General features: G+C 29.5%; 1 protein-coding gene across 1 annotated transcript in view; it reads right to left on the reverse strand.

Moving 5' to 3' along the window:
- LOC121118356 (uncharacterized) overlaps positions 1-24,999 on the reverse strand; it is a 99,997-nt gene that overhangs the window by 42,985 nt on the left and 32,013 nt on the right. Inside the window, exon 2 of the mRNA XM_040712928.2 lies at positions 4,197-4,303. Within this exon, the coding sequence (XP_040568862.2) occupies positions 4,197-4,284 (88 nt within the window). The 5' untranslated portion in view covers positions 4,285-4,303. The remainder of the gene's footprint in view (positions 1-4,196; positions 4,304-24,999) is intronic.

The following is a 24,999-nucleotide window of genomic DNA, read 5'->3' on the forward strand; positions in this document are numbered from 1 at the left end:
TTAATTGTGTTGTTAAAAATAAAAAGTTTGCACCTAATCACTTGATTTTCACACGAACACAAATAATTTAAAAGGGCTATGACAGTCCTAGTTTCCGAATATACCTGCCCCAGTCAAAAAAAAAAAGTTGTGTGTAGGGGTTTTATTTGTAGTGATAGGACGATTTCAAATAAAATCCTGATTCCGTAAAAATTTCCGATGCCAATTGTGATTCTTTATTATATTAAATTATAAAAAATACCATTTTGCTATTGGTGGCGTTAACAGGATTATATTTGGGAAGGGGCTTGTTCTTTTTTATACAATAACTATCCTTATTTTTTTTTAATTTAAAAAAAAAAAAAAATTCAAAACGTATGGCTATTCACAAAAAATTAAATTTTTCGGAGAAAAATTTCAAAATCCATAGATATAAAGTCAAAATTAAATTTCTTGGATAAAAAATTTAAAAAATTAAATTAAATTTCAAGTATGAAATTTTCTAGTATAAAACCCGAAAATTCCTTAATTTGGGAGATGGGGCTAATTTTTTTTTTTTTTTTTTTTCATAACTTAGAAAAGTTAATAATAGACCCAAAATTACATACTGTTTTACAAAATTACATACATTTCAATTCTCACTAGCATGTCGAGTATTTAAAAGGTAATTTATTAATGTCTACTTATTACTGGTAAAAAAAATTAGCAAAAAACAACTAAATATTCGGTTTTGTTAAAATGCTGAGCAAAGAACCATCAATCTGCTAACAATTGAATGCCGAACAAGAAAAAAAGTAGTACTGATAAAAGTCAACTCATGGCTAGGGATTGGTTAAATTAAGGTGAGAGTATAAACCATGTCTAAGATAATGTCATAAAAATATAGAAACTTTGAAAGACGACACATCTGTTGACAGAGATCATATAACTGCAGTGCTCTTTCTTGCTGATACGTTTGATTTTATTTCAAAATAGACAGAAATAATTTATTAGAGCCAATATATACTTTTCGATTAAATTTACGCTCCCCGCAATTTAATCATTATTCACATACCTACTCAAAGTTAAATAATGCTGGTAATTAGCTCTACAACCAAGCTATCTAATAACTAACATTGCATAGCTCTTTAGTTGCGTATTCTTGTAGCTCACTATATGCTTTCAAATTGTTATTCTGTCCAGCTGTAATTCTGAATATTAGTTCACTTTACAGTAAACAATACAATATGTATGTATTAAATATTTATTTTTCCTTTTTTTTAGAGATATAAATCAGTTAAGTCAAAATTATAAATAAATCTTAAAAACTTCTGCTCCAAAGTTATAATTAATTTTGGGCATAATATTTTGCATTTGGTGAAATTAATTGCAAATGTAGTTATATCGAATATTATGTACATTTATACAGGATTAGATACCCCCACAGTTATCAAAATATTACATTTTGAATTAAAATCATATATTAAGTTTACATTTGTTATAATATATTTGAATTTTGCTTATTATAATCCTGTACAAAAGGGCTTATGTAAATATTTATTTTATGTTTATTTTTTTCAGAATACAAAACAATTCTTAATTTTTCTTATGCAAAAAAAATAAATAGTTGTTTTCTCTTTGACAATAGTAACAACATCTTGAAATATAGCCCAGAGCTTTCCATATTTTTAGAAGCTACTCGCCACAAAAATATATATATTTTTTTTTTTCAAAATAGATTAGACAATTTCATGAACCCTAAAATTAAATAACAATTTTGTAAACATAGTGTCGGACGAAAGTACGACATTATTATATGACATTTGAAATAATTAAGATACGATTAAGTGCTATATTTAATTGTAAGTACTTTAGTTAGACGTCTGCATAAAATGTATGAATTGGAAATCGGCTAAAAAAAAACACATCACATTTCGCTATGCGTATGTGTGATTCCATATACAAGAGACCTTGACCCCATATCTACGTGCAAGTTTTTTTCTCTGTTTCCCTTGGAGGACTCATTTTTAACAACGAACGTGCGTAATATTAGCTCAGTGTGTCATATTAAAAAGAAAAGAAACGGGGAGTATACGTAGCAAATAATGAATATGGCACTACAAATGGGCTTAGAAACGCGCTAAAGTTACTAGACTAGACGCGTTTACGACTGATGTTTTACTTCCAACACACTTTTTAATATTAATGTCCTACTGTATGAGTGTTTTGTCAAAATCTGTCGGTCTTGCCCAGCAGTCGGTAAGAAATATCAAATTGAAAATTCTAGCAAACCTGATGACATTATGATCGAACCTTGTATTTTTATTATCCTTGGTAACGTGCATGTGTAGGCTCAGCGTGCCATATTTAAAAAGAAAAGGGAAGTACATATATTGAGGTTTATAAGTCTTAATCGTTTATTAAGGTGTGAGTTTTTGTTGATGTTGACAACTTGAACAATACTTTTTTTTTTTTCTCAAGCAGATGTCATTGTTCTTTCATTCTTAAACAGAGAACATCTTAGTCTTAAGTAACTACGTATGAGTGTGCTCATTAAAAATGGAGAGTAACATAGATGATTTTTTGCCGAATTATCCTTTATTCTAATAAATTCAATATCTAAATTATATTAAAGCAAAGTTTGTCTTTCTTTTTGTGAGTTTGTCGACGACAGTATTTTATATTACAAGAAATACTCTATACAGGGAACGTGCACTCTTTTTTCCTTCCTTTTTTTGACCAAATAAAGGCTTTTGTTTCTATTAGGAGACAGTTATGAAATGAAAGAGGGAATTAAATTAAAACGATCGTGAAATTAAAGTCCTAAAGAATTTAAATAACTTTACTTAATAATTATTATACTACCTATATATATTATAAAGGAACCGTTAGAATATTCTATATTACAATTGCCGATATATAAAACATTATTTCATATTAAACATAAAAGAATATTTCTTTTAAGAAAGATTATTTAGCATCCAATCAATTCTTTCCTCGGGGCGATTCGAATTTCCTACTAAATAGAAGTATTTGGTCAAGAAAAGAAGAAATAGAACGAAAACTGATGACACTGACTTATAGCTTGTTATTTTTTCACTTAAAGATTATTTTTTTTGTATTTAATATATGCTCCATCATCAATACTTTGTTTAAATTATCATATGATAATTTTCAAGTAGATATATTATAAATATATATAAATTTAAATCGAGATTGTTCAAAAATGGGTGCAAGGGAAAACCCCGAAACGTATATTAATTGTACCAGGTAGAATGGTGAATTTGGTTGTGTAAGGCTAGTGTAGCTGGCCATTAAAAAATAATAGGCATAATAAACATTAAGAAGTCTTCATTTTTTTCTAACGCTTTTGATACAATGAGTACTGCTTTTTACGGATCTATTAATGGCATCTCTATTTCTTCTGCATAGCTACTTCCTAGCATTTCAATAAATATTTTTGCATTAAAGCCAATTTCTATACTCTCCATATTATAGGTACAAGCAATTTCCTCACTCGCGTCATTGTAAAAATTGAAATCTTCTGAGCAAACAGATAGATTATTTGATGTTATTGATAGTTTAACTTAGTGTGTTGTTTTATTCGCGTAGATAGCTGTAGGTTTTAATGAGTTGAGTAGTGCAGGGCAGTTTACTATCAGCTTACTTGTATAGTAAATATGTTGGTTCCGTCCATTTGAAAAATATCTCTATATTATATTATTTCCTGTATATCCTTATCATATTTGGTTCCGTATCGATAATCTTCTTGGGCGAAACGTTTTAGTATTCTAAAAATATAATCATTGATCATATTATCATATCCTGAGACGGATTAATATCATGGCCAACTATAGTCTTAAGATCTGAGAGGCTATTTTGAATATAGTTCTGAGTATATTTATATGTGATCGTACTTGGAGCTACGTCCAGCTTATGATGATGTCAATGATTAAGACGTTCTATTTCAGAACTTTAGGGATTCATTGAGTATCAGTGTGATTCAACATGAGGATGAAAATAATGCAATAATTGAATATTCCATGGATGATTGATATATTTAATTATAAATTTAAATTACCCAGAGGTATATGACTCATAAATACATATTAAGCATTTAATTTTAATACAAAAGAATGAAATTAATAATATAATAATTAATGAAATTAGGAGACAAATTAGATACGAGATATCTGACTATTACTGTATATTTCTGCATCATTTAATTTTATACGCACCCATAATAAGTAGTTTAAAATGACATACGAGATTGTATATACGAATTTCCAAACCAAAATGAATCTTGTTGTAAATTAAAGTTGGCATTTGATTTCAGTTGATGTACCTGCAAACATACTTTTAGAGTAATAAAAATAATAAAAAAATGTCAAGAGTTAAATATAAAATCATAATAGTAAGAATAAAAAGGCAAAGAGAAGCTAACAACTTTGTTGAAAGGTCATTTTTCATTACATATTCATATACATACATACATATATATTTTTTATGTTTTCAATTGGAAGTAAGTGACTTTTGATTGATATACGTACAATACAATTATATATACAAAGTGGTAATAGGTCAAAACGTCAACAGTCAAAACTTCGACCGACAGAACTTTGACCGGAAAATATTATATTTTAAAACTTGAAATTAAGATTCCCAAATAGGTACCCAAAACTTGCAGTAGGGTGAATAAATTACGAAAAACGTGATTTTTGTGGAATTAAGAAGAGAAAACTCAAAACCATCTGGTCATATGTTTAAAGCCCAACTAGGACTTCGACAACAAATCACACAAACGAATTTACTCTTCGTCTTTCACACAATAGTTATTTTTTAATACTTATATGTTCGAAAAGAAAAATGATGACAGCTTTAGTAAATAAAATACTTTTTTTAGACAGCAATTACAAAAGAAACTCGAACTTATAATTTCATATTTTTTAACCCCTACCTATGAAAATGCAAGGCACACACCAACTGCATAGGCTTCAACGCATTAAGAAATGTTAGCAATACGCGTTAATTTTCTGACAGTAAGTAATTTCTACAAATCTATTAGATATATTTAAGAGAAAAATGAATTAATATGGGATTGTATGAAAGCTCTTGAGAGGAAAGAAAATAATTTAATATGTACAGAAATTAGTTTACAACCATATATACAAACATAAAATTAAATAGTAATATGTATATACGATTATTTTTAACAAGGGTATAAGACATGTCAAAGACAGATACTTAAACAATAACTTATATCTTTTCCAATTGATATTTCACAAAAGAAGGATAATGAAGATTTGTTGGTTTATTTTTGAATCAATGATCATAAACATAAATTCAAATAAAAAGTTATAATTAGTCTGATAATAAAATATTAAAAACATTAAAGCAATGGTTCTCAAACTGAAGTACACGAGCTTCCTCTATGTGGTACGTGGAGGCGTGAGTAGAGCAAAGCTATAAACTAAGAAGCGAAACACACCTGTTAGCTTGAATAAATTCAGGGTTTGGGTTTTATTGTGAATTTGTCTTCCCTATACAGAACTGAATAATTAAATTAGATTAAATGGGTTAATCCTTGGAGGTTGCATACTTAACCATACAATATTATTAAGAATACTCAACCCCCCCCCCCTTTTGGACCAAAAAAAGGTTCATTAAAATATGAACACATTGAATTTTAAAATCTAACAAGATATAATTGATTAATTCACAATATAATTTAAACAAAGTTAATACTTTAAATAGATGTGTGTCTGAGGTCTCTTAATCATTAATGTAGCCTCCCTTAGCAGCAATGATGGCTTCCAGGCGGTGGAAGACCTGGCACCCGTTGCAGATGTATTCCTCTATGATGGCGTCCTAGTACTGACTGCCCGTAGCTTTGAGGGCATCACTGTTTATATGTCGGAACCTGCAGGCCTTCCCCCTTCGACATGCACTCCAAAAAGGTATATTCAAGGGGTTAACATCAAGGCTGAAGGAGGGCCAAAAGTGTCCAAAAAGAGTTCAAAAGAGTCTTGCAACAGATGAGATGGGATTCTTTGATACATGGTGTCAAAGGTGGCCTCTCCACCCTCACAAGGATCTTTCTACCCACATTTGTAATAGCTCTCTGGACAGACCGCGTGAAACCCCGAGATCTCTTGCATGAACCCTCATAGACTTGAGGGGATGGGCCTGATCTGTTTTCTATCTCTCCAACGTTTCGGACTTGTTGACATCGTAGACGGTGTTCCTGAAAACGCCCAACTGCTTGGAGTGCGCGAATGGAAATTCCTCCATCACATTCAAGTGTCATTTCTCGACTTGTGCGTAAGCTAAAGACCTCGAGTTTGTTCTATAACTAATTGTTTATGCTATAATATATCGAAATATAAATAAATTAGTTTTAATCACTCAACTTTAATTGATTGTTGAATTAGTAAGTGCTCAGATTTTAATGGACCACCCTGTAGCCTACGAATATATGTACCTATGAACCATTTTTATTTAATGTATGTTCTCCCTCCCCAATAGTGATGTAGTTTATTGAGCAGAAGCAACAGTAAACTATATGAAACCGAAAGTCAGTAGACAAAAACAATAGAAGCTATAATTACGTTAATTACTCCAAATCTTGTATGGAATCATCCTTTACTTTTATAAAAACTATAGAGTTTCATATTGAAAAATATAATCCAATCTAAAATGCAGTGAGGAACATTAAATATTTAACATAACTATTTATTATTACTACAATTAGAATGTTTTGAACAACTACGACGGTGACAACTTCTTCCTCTTCACATCATCTCTCTATTATTATTATTATTATTACATATATATAAAAATAGAGAACGAACTAACTACACAGAGCTTAGAGATTATATTCAATTAAAATCATTTACATTTGAAAAAATTGTAATTTGAACTAATTAACTTTTATTTATATATTCATGTTTTGAAATTAACCATCATAGTTATTATTCTATTTAAACTTCTCCTCGTCCGTTTGCTTTGAAGCTTTGTAATTTATTAAACTTCTTTTTTGAAAAAAAAAAATAGAAATATTTAATTTTTTAGGAAAAAAATCAAAAATCCGTAGCTATTGACAAATTAGATTTTAAAAAAAAATAATTTTAAAAAACTTTTCTCAACAAATTTAATTTATTGAAATTTTATTCTAAAATTAAATTTCACATATAAAATAATTAAAAAAAATTACTGAAATCAATAAAAAAATTCTAGAAATAATTGTATGGAGAAAAATTTAAAAATCTAGTTATTCTCAAGAAATGAAATTTTTTGCAAAAAATTTCTAAAATAAAATATTTGGAAACATAGTTTCAAAAATCCAGAAAAAAATTAAAATATAAAATTTTTGAATTTTTTTTTTCAAAAATCCAGAAAAAGGTTAAAAATATTTAAATAAAAATTCAGATATTAAATTCTATTGTATGAATCAAAAATACTTTTTTTGGGGGGGGGGAGGGGGCTACAACCCCCGCGGATGCTTCACATTTATTGCCATCGCCTATGCTATAAAGATTGGAAGCCTCCTAAATTCTAATCTGGGTAGGGATAAACATAAAATAAAAATCTTTTTATTTTTAATGACCTTTTTTAAGAAGGTAAACATATTTTTATCTTAGCCTTTTTACATCTGCCAACGAACTTGAACAGAGGTTATGTTTTTGCCGCTGTTTGCTTGTTAGGGACCAGAATTACGGCAAAAGTTACGGATGGATTTTGATCAAACTTTGTACAAAGATTATATATGATCACAGACGACAACAAAGAATAACTTTGTTGTTTGCCATAATTTTAAAATATATTCAAAATAATTTATTTTAATTCAACAAGAGCTCTATTTTATAATGGGACATCGACTGTCGCGTTAGGCAATCTGGAAAGATAGGAGATCAAAAGGAAGAGAAGTTGTCGTCAGGGATGTCCTGTGTAGCTGCTACTCTTCATAGCTACTCTAAACAAACTTACGGAAACAATTCAACGTAAATACTATGTTACTTTAATGGTTGAGGCAAACTCAGAAAAACAACTAAAATAGGATTGAAATTATATTGGAGTTTTTTGATGTTTTTGAGGTCAGAACTGGTCTAACAATAAAAAAGAAAAAGACTGCCATTCTTCCGTTGGGTTCATGGAGGTATTCGGGGGAAAACATTGCATGGGGGGGGGGCAGTTTTATTAGTGAAAGAGCTTTAATAATTGGATTGGAATGGAACAAAAATCCGACAAAAATTGGTCCAAATTGAATGTACACATTTTTATAAAAATGCATGATGGGAGACATTTGAACCTCAAAAACGTATTGACCTTTACAATAAGTAGGTAGTTCCTTTAGTTTTACATAAGGCGGCATCAATTTTCAAAATTGGGGGAATTAATTTTAAATGAAGAAAAGTCTTGGTTATAAAAACTTTTTCACTGTAGATATATCCCTGCTCTTAAACAACCGAAGAAGTGTCTAGGTGGAGGCCTAGTTTTGATGGAAAAAGTTGTGCCAAAGATGTATATTCAACGATCTCTCAAAAAGTCAAAATGCTGAATGGAAAGGATTTATCTCTTCAAAAGGAGGTTTTAAGTGGATTTTGTTGGTACCAATTTATCAAACAATCCTATAAGTAATATATCAGAATCATATCCGAGGAAAATTCTGTGAAGAGGTCTCCAGTGTACAACTCGAGTTCCACAGTGGACATCATCCATCAAAATTATAAAAAGAAGTACTTCTTCATACAACAAGAAGATGTAGCAGTTTTGGAGTGAGAAGCAGTGGAAAAAATATTATCTATGTCCATGACGCTTTCTCGGACAATAGTTTCTCAAAAGGGAAGTTACTATACCCGTTAATAAGAAGCTCCAAGCGGAACCAAGCACCTGCACCTTGACCAGTGAAACTTAAATATGGAGAAATTACATTAGACGAACCAATTAAGGTAAACAAAGAATACATAAGATTACTAAAACTCCTACCAATCTGGATCACAATATTAAATTATAATTAAAAGAATAATGCGTACGAACACATTTCCTTATAGTATGACATCAATCACTGTATTTTAAACCTAAAATCTCTAAATTATTAAAAGAAAATAATGGAAAGTTATGGTATAGTGAAGTTCTGAATCAGAACGTCACCTGAAAAAATCAAAACATATTGTGAAAATTTTTGAAAGCATCATCGTCTCTCAGATTAGCTGTACCTGTGGAAATTTTTATTACTGTAATTGTTATTATAAATTTTAACGCTACTTAGTATTTCTGTCTATTCTTTCAATATTTTTGTTAATTCATTTCAACTTTTATTTTACTTCCAATATTGTTAAATGAACAATTTATTTTGTTTAAATTTTTTTTTGAATTGAGACATAAAAAAAGGAAAAAAAGGAGAAGAACGGATGAATTGGTATATCCCTGGAGGTATAATTTTAAACTATAATGCTATTTATATATTTATATTATTATTATGCAATTCCTGTAGGTATTTTATTTAATTATTTAAAAAAAGAAGTATTTTTTGATATAACTCATAACCTAATATTGAATGTAAAGCAATTGTCTCAAATACAGCTCTCTACACATTTTTATTATTGGAACTATTCTATCAAATGAAGCTTTTGGAAAAATATTCATATAATGGGGTGTCTTTGTTTAGGAAACCCAATATATGAGTCCAATACAACAATTAACATTACTCAACAGAGCACATCAAAAAAATATTTTTTTCCAAAATACGGATGGATACTGTTTCCTGGAGATTCTAGTCTTACGCGATAATGGTTCAAGATCTTAATAAACGACATTCCTCAGTCTTTGTGAAAGGTAAATGTAATTTCCCTCTGAAAAGATTTGCAAAATACCACATTCCTCCGTCTCCCTGGCATTTGATAATGTGTTATGATCAACAGTTAGGAAATACTGTAATTAAGCTATGCAATTATTATATGAATTTTTCAGACTAGATACACTAGAAAAATTGAAAGCTTTTTGCTCCACATAAACGATGACAGGGGATTCATAGCACAATTTCAAATTTATGTTAATTTTAACTCAATTCCTCTACTGAGATATTTTATATTATATAATATAAGTGTTTTACCGTTAGTTATTGCGAGGTTCTATGCTTTACAGATTCCACAACCCCTAAATTCCTATTTGGGTAGGAATAAGCATAAAATAAAAACTTTTACTTTAGAAGATAAAAATATTTTTATCTCGGCCGTTTTTCACATCTGCCAAGAAGGTTATATTTTTGCCTCTGTTTTTTTGTTAGTCACCAGAATTACGGAAGAATCTACGGATCAGTTTTGATCAAACTTCGTATAAAAGATTATATATGGGGACAGTAAACTACCATTAAATTTTTAGAGGTCAAAAGTCAAGGTAGCACAAAACGTTAAAAATAACTTTCCAATATATTGAGGAACAGAGCTCAAGTTGGGGTCATAATATAGGTAAAAAAAAGATGCTTGATAGTGCAAAAAATCCAAGGTCCAAAAGTCACACAAACGGTCAAAAAAACAAACATAATCAACCATCTATTTTGAACAAATTGAGATACAGAGTGAAAATAATCACTATTGAAAAAATTGAGATACAGAGCTGCAATCATCTCTTTGTGGCACATAATATATATACCGGGCTCGAAGATGAAATCTTCACCCTCTTTGTGTAGCCTTGGAATCAAATGTCGTCCTCATATCATTTTTTTTAAAATCCCACGTAAGATACAGAAAACACACATTCATTCAGTCAATTTTGTCACAAAGGAAAAACTATACTCGGAGCTGCCAGAAATTCCGTTCACAGAGGAGGAACAGAGATGCGCCATAGTTATTTTTCTAATTAATAATTAAGGTCAAATGAGCATCCATGACATCTGTAACACTACTGGGCTGACAATGCGTTACATCCATGAAACCAGGAAAAACTGGAGGATTCGAAGATCCCGCAGATGATTATTTTGAGGTCGTAGAGGTCACAGGAAAACTTCAGGAAGGTCAGGGACGCGGTGTTCATTGAAAAAGTGAGCATCATCACTAAACAGTCCCCGAGTAAGTTCTTCGTCTCAATTGGAAAGGAACTTGAAGTCAATGGACTGGGTGTAATAGCAGGACTCTGCACCCTGACATGTGTGCAACAAGTATCTTGCCTGACTTGGGGAGAACGGTTACGACCTCGTGACCAAGAACCAGTGACACTCAAGCAGCCCCGATCTTAATCTGATAGATTATTTTGTCTGGGGCTACCTTGATGCCAAGTCTGGTGCCCACCATCAAGGAGCACTTCGCATCTATGTCCATAGAGCTCTTAATGAAGTCCTGTTCCTGCTTCAGAGGCCGTATTGTGGCCGTATACGAGACTAAGGACAATCATAGCGAGTAAGTCTCAAGACAAATTCCCTACAGTGACTTTGTTTTTTATTTGAAATTGGTAATATAAAAAAATTACGGATTTTATGTTGTTTTTTGTAAATACGTAGCTTTCATTTTCTAGCCCTGTATGTTACATATACAAATATATTTAACAAATATTAAAATATGAATGCAATAGATGTTAAATTTCATTAAATTCAAGATCACACATTTTTACGTAAACATAGTGAAGAAATGATATTTCATAAAGGAAAAACTAGAATAGACTTAGCTCAACAGAGTTCCCATTCTAGTTATAATATAATTTCTGTGAAGTTTTATCGAATGACGTATTTTTTTGTTGTTCTTTTTTTTAGAAAAAAATGTTTAATTTTATTATCTAGAACTTATTCTGGCCTTTTATAAAATATATTGTGTCCATATTTAATTACGATTTCAAAAAAAAAAAAAAAGAATATTCCTTTTCATTTTTAAAAGGACCTTCTAAAAAAACATTTGCACATTTTTTTTTTTTTTTTTTTTTTTAAATGACTCTCTTTTGGGAAAATACATTTTTATGTATGTTTTCAGTGAATCACGAGGCTAAGGCCATCCTTACCTAAACAACAATGTTCTAAAAAGAATAAAAGCCTTCTTCCTCCAGATTAAGGAAGATAGTGAAGTATTGCCGTATATTCGGATTTGTAAATGGGAATAACAAAGGACTTAAAAATTTACTGCCTATTGTACTTTATGATATAAAGTACAAGACTTTAGGTACACACACTTCTTACTACATTGTTATTTCTTAGATCAATTAGTCACGCAGTTCGAAAATTGGAAGTGTACGCTCAAAAATGAGGTCTTGACAGATGTACAAAATTTGCTTTGTCAATAATAGATGTGGTAAAAAGAAATATATAATTTTTTCGGTAAATGTCTTTAGTAATGTATACCTCATGTTGAATAAGTGTAATCTGTTTACACTAGATAGTTTTCTGATTGTTTAACTCAGGTTTGTTTGAGTGGTCGTCAAAGATGGACAGTAGCATAGAGAAAATTCGCCATATTTTACAGTTTTCCATGAGAAGGGCGAAAATGTAATCAAAGTGTATGAAAATGTGAGTATTTTTGATGGCTCTGATACTAGTACAGCCAATAACGTTCAATTTGGGTTTCGTCGATTCTGTTTCTATAATTTTGATGTCAAATATACATAACACCCTGGAAGGCAATTTTCCAAAATGTGGATAAACTAATGGATATCGTCAAGTCCAACCGTGATGTAAGTACTGTTTTGATTGCCAAGGAGATTAACATTTATGAAAAATAATGATAGAATTCTTATGAATTCTTAGAATCTAATATCCACTAAACATATGATGTTACATCTTTATGCAATATTATTTACATTGTTTGGACAATGAATAAACTATTACGTTTACAATGACCCTACAGTTGTTTCTCCTATTATTCTACTTGTCTCAACTTTAATTGATCAAAAACAAATTAATTGTACAAATTTAGCTAGTTATTGGGATTTTTAGTACTTATATATTTGATTTAATTCAATGTTTATCATTAGCAATGATCAAAAATGTAGTAAAATTATCGAGTATCATCTTCAACAGTGATACATTTCTTACGTAATTGAAAAGGCTTTTGCCGATTTTCTACCTATCTCGCCCATTACGTTGATTGGTTTTACTTCAATTACTATATTTTAGGAAATTGAGGACAATTACAGCTTAATAATTGAAAATAGTACAACAGTTTACGAAGAATTGACCAACTACACAATAATTTTGGTTTTTTTCTTTCTTTTTTTAGTGGAGGAAATGTTGAGAGATACAGAGGAAATATATATGTATATATATTTTTTATTAGATTTCCGAATGTTAATTTCAATTTTGTTACGCTCTACTAATATCCCAACTATTCAATAGAATGTTATTTTTTCATCTCTAACCTTTAAATCTACGCTGTATTTGGTGGTCAGTTGTCGATTTGTCTGCCACCTTTCCCCTAATAAGCGTTCCGAACATTGGTTGATTGAATTTGAATTAACTTTTATTCAGCTCTCACATAGTGATTTTGCGCCTTTTTTCTAAAACTGCTCTTAATCTCTTTAAAATAGTTTATAATGCTGTAAACAGCCTAAATATGTAAATTTATGTTGTTGAAAAAATGTGTTTTCTTAGAACTATTCGCAAATTTTGCCATTTTTAATCAAGGTTTGGTGAATTTGATAAATTTGTTCATTTTAAGTTCTTCTTCTGCATTTTCTATTTCCCTTTTTTTAATTTAAGGTATTTGTGTTACTACAAATTTAATATTAGCTATTATTACATCTATCACACTCAATCTCATCAAAGTTTTTATCAAAAGTTAAATTATAATATGTATAATATTTTAACTATAATAATCAACAAATTATATCTTGCTGATGCCCAAATCTAATGTTGATATGATTAATTATCCTAATTTTGAGTTTATGTCAACATTGTAATAAGAAATAAAATTTGCTTAATATTTAGGTTAACGTTTACCCAATTTCATTAACTACGTAAAAAAAAAAATAGGGTGTTCACTAACCAAGGGTTAAATAAAATGAGTTCCTGTAGTTTTTTACTGTCCTTTTGAGGAGGGATATCATAGACATGATCAATCATTAATCGAATGTTTCCAGTTATGATTAGAATTTGAGCTCAAGTTGAAGTCAAATATTCTAAAAAAATAGAAATTTGAGGGTATTTTGATTCATCTTTTAGAAAATTGTCAGCTTCAGTAAAGTCGAATTCGTTTGGTATCCAACAGAGTAGTTTCTTTTTAGTCTCTTATTTAACTTTCAATCTATATTTTGTTTCCAACGATTACTTTGACCATTGCATAAAGTAATTATATATATTTTTTTAAAAGTCATTAAGAAAGAAAAGGAAAGAAGAGCAACCCCCAGTGAGAGAAAGAGAAATTCTAACAAAGTATACCTACATATTTAGACTAGAAAGCTACTATTGAGTACACACTGCATAAGAAAGTAATTTTATAGACTTGAATAGTACATATATTAGATATAAGAGTATTAGTTCATGAAATAATCAATTTTCTTTATTATGTGACAATGTCGTTACATCTACGTATGAAAAATATTGGTTTCCATGTCAAAAAATACAATATTTTGTTACCATACAAATCAAACATTTTATTACAAAAACCATGAGAACAGCATATCAATATATATATATGGGCTGTGTACAAGTTGCAATTTCAATAGGGTTAAACTAACTTTTATTTTATATTATTACAAAAATCCCTATTTTAATCTAAAAATAAGTTAGGCGAACCATCAAGTTACTGTACTATAAAAGGGTGTCGCTCACCACTTTTATAATTTGACAGAATGTAAGCATTTTGCCCTAAAATTACAAAGATTTTAACTCAAAATGTAAGATTTTCTACTTGCAAACTGGGCTTGGCATTATTTAAAGGGAGAATTACATTTTATTTTCATACTATACCCTTGTAGGTATGAAAAATAAAAGAATATGTAGGTGAACATCTATCTACGATTATGAATATTATACGGTAAACAAATATTACTATTAGTTGCCTTGTAGTAGTTAGTTTGGCCAACTGCATCTAATTATTTGTGAATATTTTTCAGTTTTCTTTTGAAAGAGAATATACTCCATTATCTTAATATTAGGTATAGTTTATAAAAAAAAACAGTCATTATATCGAAGAAATCAATTATATATAAAAAATAAGTGGATATTATTTTTTTCTTAACATGAAACGCCCATGTGGAAAAAATAAACTTACAACTAGATCTTAATTTGTTATTTATGTTGATATAGACCTTATATTGCTAACAGAACTGAAGATAATGAATTGAATAAGCCTCTGTTGCCTCGTGATTTTTACTTATCCCTCCAGAAACAAATATATATATTTAATTATAGTAAAAATTTGAATAGTACTAGGGCAATCAAAGTTTCTAAAGATTTCCTACTTTTATATTGCTTACAATAGTTTGTAATACAGACCAATAATAGTTCTATAATTAATAATAGAAAAGATATTGAAATTTTTACTTGCCTTACAACAATCATAATAAAAAAATAGCATTTGTATGTCGAAAATAATACCAAATTAATCAAAAAGATAAAATAACGGAGAACTCATAAATATGGAATGTAAATTTTGAAGAATATCATTGACACTCTATTATTTTTTCAATCAATACTAAAACAATCGTATTATTATATTGTTAAATTTTAATTATTATTTTCAGTAAAACAACTTATAATTATCTAATATAGAAAACATTTAATAATTTATTTATTCGTGTTGAGATCCTAGATCTTTGCAAGAGTAATATTCCAATATGGTGTCAAGCAATTTGGCTTTTAGAGAAGGATTCCCTACTCAATAAGTTTGGGAATTTCAATGACATTCAGATATTTCAACATAAGTCTACAAAAGTTAAGAGTTTTGTTATATATTTTGTAAAATGCATAATCGTTTGACAGCTCCGAATAACTATTTACATGTATTAGCAGAGTAGAATATGTATTGCAGACCATAATATAGAGAAAAGATCTTTACCAGTCTAGAATCATGTTCCACTTATTTTCCAATGCCAAGTGACTCAGTAGTAATAAAGGAATCAGGCGTGAGCTTGACGTCTCAAGTTTATATAATTATCCGTATAGACCGTATTGTATATCACGAAGTCCAATTTATAAATGGATAGGGATGAGTGATTTTTGCGTTATACACATCCAGGAAACTAAAGGACTCTTATTAATGGAATAGTTTTCTCAGAGTAACCACTTTACTGACCTCCAAATCGAACCTAATAAGTATCAGAGCTCACTCTTAAATTTTATTGTAAGTGGGTAATAGAAATTAATATTAAGTGGAGTGCCAAAAACAAATGTACACATAGTTTTTTTATTTTCGTAATGTATACTTTGAATATTTTTGGATTGATGTAGATATATATAAATCCATTTCAAAGATTGCATCCAGATTAATTATGAGCGAAAATGTACAATATTCTACGCTGTCAAAACCCCCCATTCCATCGTACAATACAATGAATTTAGACGTATTTAGTACATACTTTTCTTTAAAAAGAAGCCATATTTACCATTGGAAGGAAATAGCTCAATATTAATAATTTCATAAAATATAACAGTTCGGGTGTGACTCAGATTGATTGATTAGTTCTAGCTGATTTTAATTCATCGTTCAATCAGAGAAAAATAACAATACTTAACCAAGTTATTATTTCATTTTAGTTTAACTTTGTATAGCTATCACCATCATCTACCTTTGAAATTTTATTAATTTATGCACTCATTACTTTATCTAAAACATAATTTCTTACTTTTCTGAACTTCAAAGACTTCAAATCCAAAGACATATTTTGTCTGTCGATGGAATCATTCAGTTAGTTTGGGAAGAACAATTACTTATATAATTATGTTTTAAATAATTGGAAGACTGGCTGGCTGGCTTGGAAACATCTAGGATATCTCAAGGATTTATTGCCTTCAAATCAAGATAAAGTTACTTCATTTTAAGTACTAATTTTTTGTATCAAACATTTGTGGATGTTGCTAATCGGAGGAAAGTGCATTGGTTCTGATCGTTTCAGTATCTGAAGTATTTCGTTGGGCTACAATTTCTTTTTCTTTGAAACGAAAAATAAGGATTCTATTCGTATGTATCACTTGAGAAAATGAACTTTAATGAAACTTTTGAAATGTCATTAAAATAAAGCCATTTTCAAAATGACTAATAAGTATAAAAACGTTTTTTGAAAACTGAAACTTTAAAAAATTAATTTTTTCGTTATAGTACAAAGGGAGATCGAATTAACAGGTCACCTTCAAAATTGGACACCCTAGTACACACGCTAAAATAAAAATTTAGAAGAAGTTGACCTTTTTACGACATTTGAAAGGGGGGGGGGTTATTTTTTTCAGAGTGCTTAAAAATCATTTTGTATTTAAAAAATTGGGATAAAATTGAATTTGATTTTGACACCCTCGCCCTAGTTATACAATCATATTTTCATATTGTAGATCAAATTAACAATTAGAATGTAAAAATAAGAGATTTTCTCTAATCATCCTGCTTTTTTCGGCCAAATCAATAAAAAAAAGTTAATTAAATGCAAAGATTTAACTGTTTTTCATTTACATCTAGTAGTATTCAATATTTGCATTAAGTCTTTTTTTCATTCCCAAAACCATTTGATGGAGATTACTAACAATTTTTTGTAAATTTGTCTATTTTATGTAGGAAAAATATCGATATTAAGTCCTCCAGATGCCATCTTCTTCAATTATGGTACAATTAATGACGTGAGTGAAAACACTCTATGTTCAAGGACTTGAAAGTGCTAACTAATATTTGAAATTCGACTAGGATCTGAAGTATAAGTACTTTTTTACACAGAGCGTCTGAAGCTTTGCGTAGGCCAATGGGACCTCGTGCGGATCCGGCTTTTCCATTGGCTTGGTTCTACTTTTGTACTTTTAATTTACAGTCACTGGATGGATGGAATAGCAGAAGGAAGTAATTGCCCCTTCCACCGGCCTACAAGGCCAAATAAGTGCTGGATGTGTTGGCCACAAAATGTATCACATTTGGATCCCGGATTTTTGGCCTGCACACAGCCTGACCCAAAAACTATTTAATTTTTATCTCTATTGTAGGGTCGATACTGAGGCCTGTGCCAAGTATCATTCGTCTGTGGAAGCCCTGAAGAAGTACATTACACATAGAATGGCAAAGCTGGATCTGTGCGTGGCCACCTGGCTTGCTTCGAACTCTTTCTGGTCGAGGTTATCAAGAAAGGTGGATCTCATTATAAATAATTGAATGCCATTAAGTGTAGTTTTCAAGTAGTAAAAAAAACTATGGGTGTACTGCATTCAGTTTGTTCGTTACAAGCCTTTAAGATTTTCCCAATTTATCTGGACCACCCTGCAAAATACTCTCTGAGTGAGTTCAACGAAGTCCTAATGTAGTTATAGATAGTATATCTAAAGTACAACTGAAAATCGACTGATCTTGAAAATATTGTTTACTAGGCAACACTAGTATGTAATAATGTATTATGTACACTTTCTTATTTACTTCCAATCAGTAAAAGCTATAAGAAATAAGACGTGTGTAATTTATATTTTTATGTAAGTATGTTATTATTGACTTATTTAGACATTTCCTAGTTGTTCCTAATAAATGCCCTTTATGGTAGGTAGATATGAAGTAATTACCTTCAGTAGAAAATATATGTATATTATGAATATTACTCGAGAGTAGATTCAAAATTCTAGGTAAACATTTATTCCAACCATGGTTTTTCCAAGATACAATCTAGGGACACGTTATATAAAAAACATATTATAACAATTTCAATTTGTAAATTATCAGTAAATGAATCAAGTAAATTTGCGTTATTCATTTTGAGGACAAAAGGTAAATGAGAATATTTATACTTATAACTCATTTAATTAGTTTCATTTGGGTCAACAATGCATACATAAAGCATTTTATATCATAAATACAATATAATAGTTTGAAACTCAAAAGTTTATATTCTGTCCGAAAAATTTTACACCAACTTAATTCAGGCTTCGAAACTGTTCCATAAAAAATATATAACTGTATTTCTTGTGAGTTGTCGATTTTTAGACTTATTTTCATCTTATACATGCTCGGAACGAAAATAGGTTAAACTCGAATTAGCTCTTGGGAAGGTGTTATAAACCTTTTCCAATAATTAATAAATAATAATTCCTTGGTTGGGGAGAATTGGTTCACTACAACTTTTTTCCGTTTATTTTTGGAGGAAAGCTTGTTAGATACAATAAAGTTAATGACGAGGATCCTCTAAAACAGCTGATAACATCAATTGTGTTTTCAAAAGAGAGAAAATATGCTCGATGACTCCATACGAAATTTTACAGCTAATCTATATGATCTAGACCAACCTTTTTTTTAGGGATGTACCACTTGTAAAAGATTTATTTAACCGAAGTACACCCTCACCACAACAAACCATTTTTAGATTCAATGACAGAGGTGTCCGCAGGGTTATATTTTGGAGGGGATCTTGGTTTTTGGGTTTTTTAAGAAAAAAACCCAAAAATTAAAATTATTTGCCAAAAATTTCAAAATATTAAATTTTTTCGAAGAAAAATTCAGTTATAAAACTTTACGAAAAAAAATGATTCTTATTAAATCCTGGAGAGAAAAATTGAAAAATCAATAGCTATTTACAAAAAATTTAATTAAATTTCAAATATGAAATTTTTTGAAAAGAAAAATTGAAATATTAAATTTTCTAATAAAAAAAGAAGAATTCCTTAATTTGGGGCTACAGCCCTCCACCCGACCCATGCGTATGTCCCTCATTTATGTACCTCTTGTAAAATATTCTTTCAAAATCTTAAGTAGCCCCTGGAGTGCTTCCAAATACCCCAATGCGTACACGTTCGCCCTATTTGAGAATCACTGATCTAGACTATAGTGTTGTCATGATATTAATATTTTCGTAACAGTTTAAGTTTCAAGCTTGGTTTCTGTATTTTCATACTTTTAACTTAAATTTTTCTTAACTAAGACTTTGTTAAAGGCAATTCCATAGGATTTTTGTTCAAGGTGGGGCGGGCAAATATTTGGTTTAAAATTTCAATGTAAGGAACCAAATGACGCTTTTCCTCGTTTAAACAACATCAGGTTTTGGTTTCTCATACCCTCTTTAAGCTTATTGTTAATAAGGGCTTTAGTAGAGAGTGTTGCAGGAATTGGTTTGACAGTTTACACTCCTTTATTTTCTTGGGTGTTTCACTCTAGGGCCTCTGTGGATATCGCTATTTTTTCTTTACATTTAGCTGGATTGTCTTCTTTGTAAGGGACTGTAATTTTTTTTAGTACAATTACAAATTTGCAGTGCCTGGGTTTTTTAGTTGGACAGGATTCCTATGTTTCAAAGTCCCGGTGATAACTCCAGTCTAAAAAGATCTAATTTTTTTTGTCCATAAATTAAAAGGGTGCATTCCTAATAATTTTTTATCTCAAGAAATATGAAATGACCTTCATAACACAAAATTTTATCTTTTTTGGCCAACAGTGTGTCTTTCTGAAAAAAAAAATCCTTTAATATTTACATGAATGTGTGTTGTTTTTCCTTGAATGTTCTATATTCAAGAAACAACCATGCAATACAGCTTTTACTTGTATACTGTAAATCTTTCCGGATTCAAAAAAATATTACATAGAAATTTTATTTAAAAGAACTTTTATACAGGCTTATTAAAACACTGGAAACAAACAAATAAATCTAAAAAAATATATATACACATGTAATTGAATATACTTAATTATAAGTGTTAGTCCATAAATAAGTATATAAGTGTTGGATTCAAGTTACAAATATTGAGTTTGTTAGAACTAGAGTAATTGGATGTTGAGTCAAGTCTAGTTAGAGTTTTTGAGCATTAAATAAAGTCCAGTTTGAGTTCGAGTAAACGGATCAGACAACGAAAAATATATTTTGATTGAATAGATGCAATCTAAGATCAACAATTAAGTAAACACTAGTGGAACAACGTAGCTCAATGGACAACGTGTTCGAGAGAAATCATTCTCTAGAACTCTATGAGTTTCGGTTCGATTCATAGTCCTTTCTATAGAAAGAAATATATTTAGTGTATATGGACTTCAAAGTCAATTTCTATGTCCGATTGAGTAATTGTTATAATGTTTACTTAAGTAATCACTACTCTAAAACATCGTTGAGAACAAGGATCGTGAAACTTTTGAACCGCATGACTAAACTGATTACTCTGGTAAGTTTCAAGGTTCCATTAAGTTTTCTTGCTTAAGTTTCATTTTATGATCACTTAGCTCTTGTTGGCTGAATTGAACACAATGGAGCCATATTTCTATTTATTATTTAAAAAAAAAACCAGAAAAACTAGTTAGCAATCAGACAAAAGAAAAAAATAATCCACTAAAAATATGACAACGAAATAAACAAGGAATTACTCAAAAGAAATGTAAAAACAATTGGAGACGAGATTAATCTATACTTGAATATTTTGAGTAATTATCTGTTGAGTTGGAGTTGAGTCTAGTCGATTCTTTTAGAGTTTGAGTAATACTAGAATCCAACACTTAAATTTAAAACATCTTAAATTTTTTTTCTATTATAATCTGATATTAAGTAATTAATTAACTGTACGTTCAATGAAGTCATAATATAATCAATTTCATCATTACTCGTATTAATTAGTCTTTGAAAACACAGCATTTTCTTTATTAATATATCAAATTCATTTACCTGCAAATTGTTTTTAAAAAAATTCTGAACAATTGGAACTTTATATTATGTACTATTATGAAATCATTTCTTGTCCAAGGTTCTTATTTATAACATATATATTACGTAATAATTAAAATAATAGGATGGTGCGTTCCTGAATGACTTTTATAGCCTAAACTTTCTTAATAAGAACATTAATATCTTGCTTTTACCAACAATTAACTTTTTTTAATTTACACTCACCACAATTTAGTCAATATTCACATCTCTAATAATGATGTTAATTGTTTAAAGCAGATTCATCGTAGACGGATATATTATGTAATAGATAAATATTGATTTCTTCTTTTATTATTTTTCGTCTAAATGTCAAAATTTATTTATAGGAGAAGGTTAAGAATCGAAGATATTATCTCGTCTGGTAACATAGCATAATTACAAAAAAGTTCTCTTTATACATACTTACTTATGTAATTCCATGAAGACATCCTATACTTTTTCAAGGAGACGCATAATAATATGTTTCATTGTATTATTCATATTAAAATACACCCTGTGTATGTTTGTCTATCTAGACCTCATTTTTGAGGGTGTCCTTAGTACCTTAAAAACTGCGTGACTACTTGATCTAAGAAATAACAATATACTGTGTGGAACGGTTAAATCTGCCTTTCCAAAAAATTAAACTGCAGCTTTATTTTTTAATATTCACTGAAATAAAGAAACACACATGTTTATTAGGTTATAGAGAAGACATTTATGCAATAAAGCATCAACCTTCCCCTTCGAAAACCACCTCCATACGGGTGCAGAAACGGGAGCACGCCTTTTCAATTTGCACCGGCGAGATAGTTGGAATCAGGCTGTCCTTGGTGTTGTGGCGGATCATGTTGGTGTTCTCCAGGCTTCCCCTGCGAACGGCCTTGTTATGAGAATATTCTTTAATAATATCTACTTTAGAAAATTTTACAGGTTAACAAGAGATCCTTTGCGTACAACAAATCAACATTCAAAAAACTAATATAGAGTAATAGTAAAATCAAAATCGACAGCTAACAAAAGAATGAAGTTTAAATTTTCTTCTTAATGAGCTTAAACCATGACACAAATACAATATTTTATTAAATTTAAAATGTATTTTTGAAATAACGAATATTTACAAAAAAAGTTGAATATATAATTTTTATGTGTAGGTTAGTTATTTGTTTGTATTTGCCTATTTCAAATATGCAAAATAATTGTAGACTAGCATACATTAAAACTATATTTAAATGAGAGTGAAAACCACTCAAATAAAGGAGTAAAAAAATATGTTCATACATTTAAAATAGGCATGAACCATAGTTTTAAGTACTTAAGAGGCAAGTGAAGAAGTATAAAAATAAAAACATTAAATTAATTTTTTATTTTCTTGCTTCAAACAAGCTACAATTTCAGAACTGTATTTTCTAATTTAAATGATATAAAAAATATCATCAATTAAGGAAATATATAAAGTTGTGTTTAAAAATAATTATTTCAGTAAATTGAACAGTCATGTACGAACTTACTTCTTCTAACATCAGCAAACAAAAATACCCGCCAATATTGATTAAAAACTTAATCTATATTCTTTAGTTTATATATCATAATCGTTGCATCAAAAATGAAGTCAAATTCCAAAGATTTTTGTTCAATATTCCAAATAGCTCTTGAAATTAGAATATATAAATAATAAAACTATTGAAAACTCTTAACTACATACAATATCAGAGCAGTAATTGGCTTTTACAGAAGGGTTGTAAATATTAAAAGGAGGACCTATCCCTCCCCCTCTAGGATTTTGACTATAGAAGGCAAATTGACCTGGGAGTAATACAGCAAGGAGCAGCATAAGGACTGTCTCCAAGACCAAACATTCAGCCTTTGTGATGATGTTAGGGACAAGAGCTTCTATGAGAGATAAATATATTACTTCAATTGTATTTATATTGGTTTATTTATTTATTTTATGTATATATATATATCAAATGGAAGCTGAGAACCAATGCTTTCAGTTACATGACTAGAACTTTTTAATTAAATTCCACAAACTTATCAAAAAATAAGTATGTATTGTTTTAGTTTTCCAAATAGTCAGGATGTAAAAATACCAAAACATAATATTTTTGGTTTGAAATGTATTAACTATTTCACTATTTTTCTACTCTTTTTTCATAAGTTTCTTTGGAAAAAAAAATTAAACAAACTAAATGATTCAATGCTTATAAAATTGACTGATAAAAAGGTGTTTTTTCTTCTTCTTTCAAATAAATAAATACAATTATTTTGTTATCGATCCCTTTGTTAGATATTAGTTGTCTAGGCAATAGCTTCAATCAATAGGCATATCTACATAATATCAATGTACAAGTAAGTATTAAATGATGATAAAGTAACTAAGTACATAGATACTTAAACACGTAGTGAAGACAATACTTCCAGTGTATCAACTTACTTATCTAATGTGTAGTGCTGTGTCGACTCAAACAATTATCAACTCAACTCGAGTTCGAATCGACTCAAAATTTTAATTGTTTTCGTTTTGTTTTGTTTTTTAAGAATAGATGATGCCTTATTCTAAACTTTAAGTGGAATCACTGACAAATTTTGTTATATTTTTGTAATAATGCAGAAGTCAATTTTGCATTGATTATTGTGATTTATATGATTTGAATTGTTGTCTCTTTACTATCAGCTAATATAGTTTAATCATAATTCAAAACTCACTCATTGGAGAGAAATTTGATAAATTGTAGAGCTCAGCACAAAGAAAACTGTTGTAACAAGGGTCACAATTTTCGTAAAATAATAGCCTACATTATTTAGTTCCTCAAAGGACTTTAAACATTTAGGACTCTGAATTCATACTTCCAATCAATATCAAACCAAGTTATGAGATCCATAACAAGTGATTTATAGACTCTTTGAACGAATTTTTATGTGTATATTTCTAGTGTGATTTAATGCCATTTGAGTATGAAACTACATTCGTTATAATGGTCTTTAGTGATATTTATCAAAGAATATGAATATTGGACTCGATATATTCATACAATCTACTTCAGAATGATAATCCGGCTCCAAAGAAAGAATTTGTACAAAAAATATAAATGTAAATTACATTTTTGTCAATGTTTAATTCCATCACTATAAATATGAATAAATATAAATATATGGTTAATTAGGGTACGTATGATTGGGCCAACTCTATGCAAAGATTTCAGGTGCCTCATAGTTCTCAATATACTATGACAATGCTTGTTCGTCAATCCATGAGTCTTATATTCCTCATGTGTAATGACATTA

Source organism: Lepeophtheirus salmonis, chromosome 5 (genome assembly GCF_016086655.4).
Source record: "Lepeophtheirus salmonis chromosome 5, UVic_Lsal_1.4, whole genome shotgun sequence".
Classification (NCBI taxonomy): domain Eukaryota; kingdom Metazoa; phylum Arthropoda; class Copepoda; order Siphonostomatoida; family Caligidae; genus Lepeophtheirus; species Lepeophtheirus salmonis.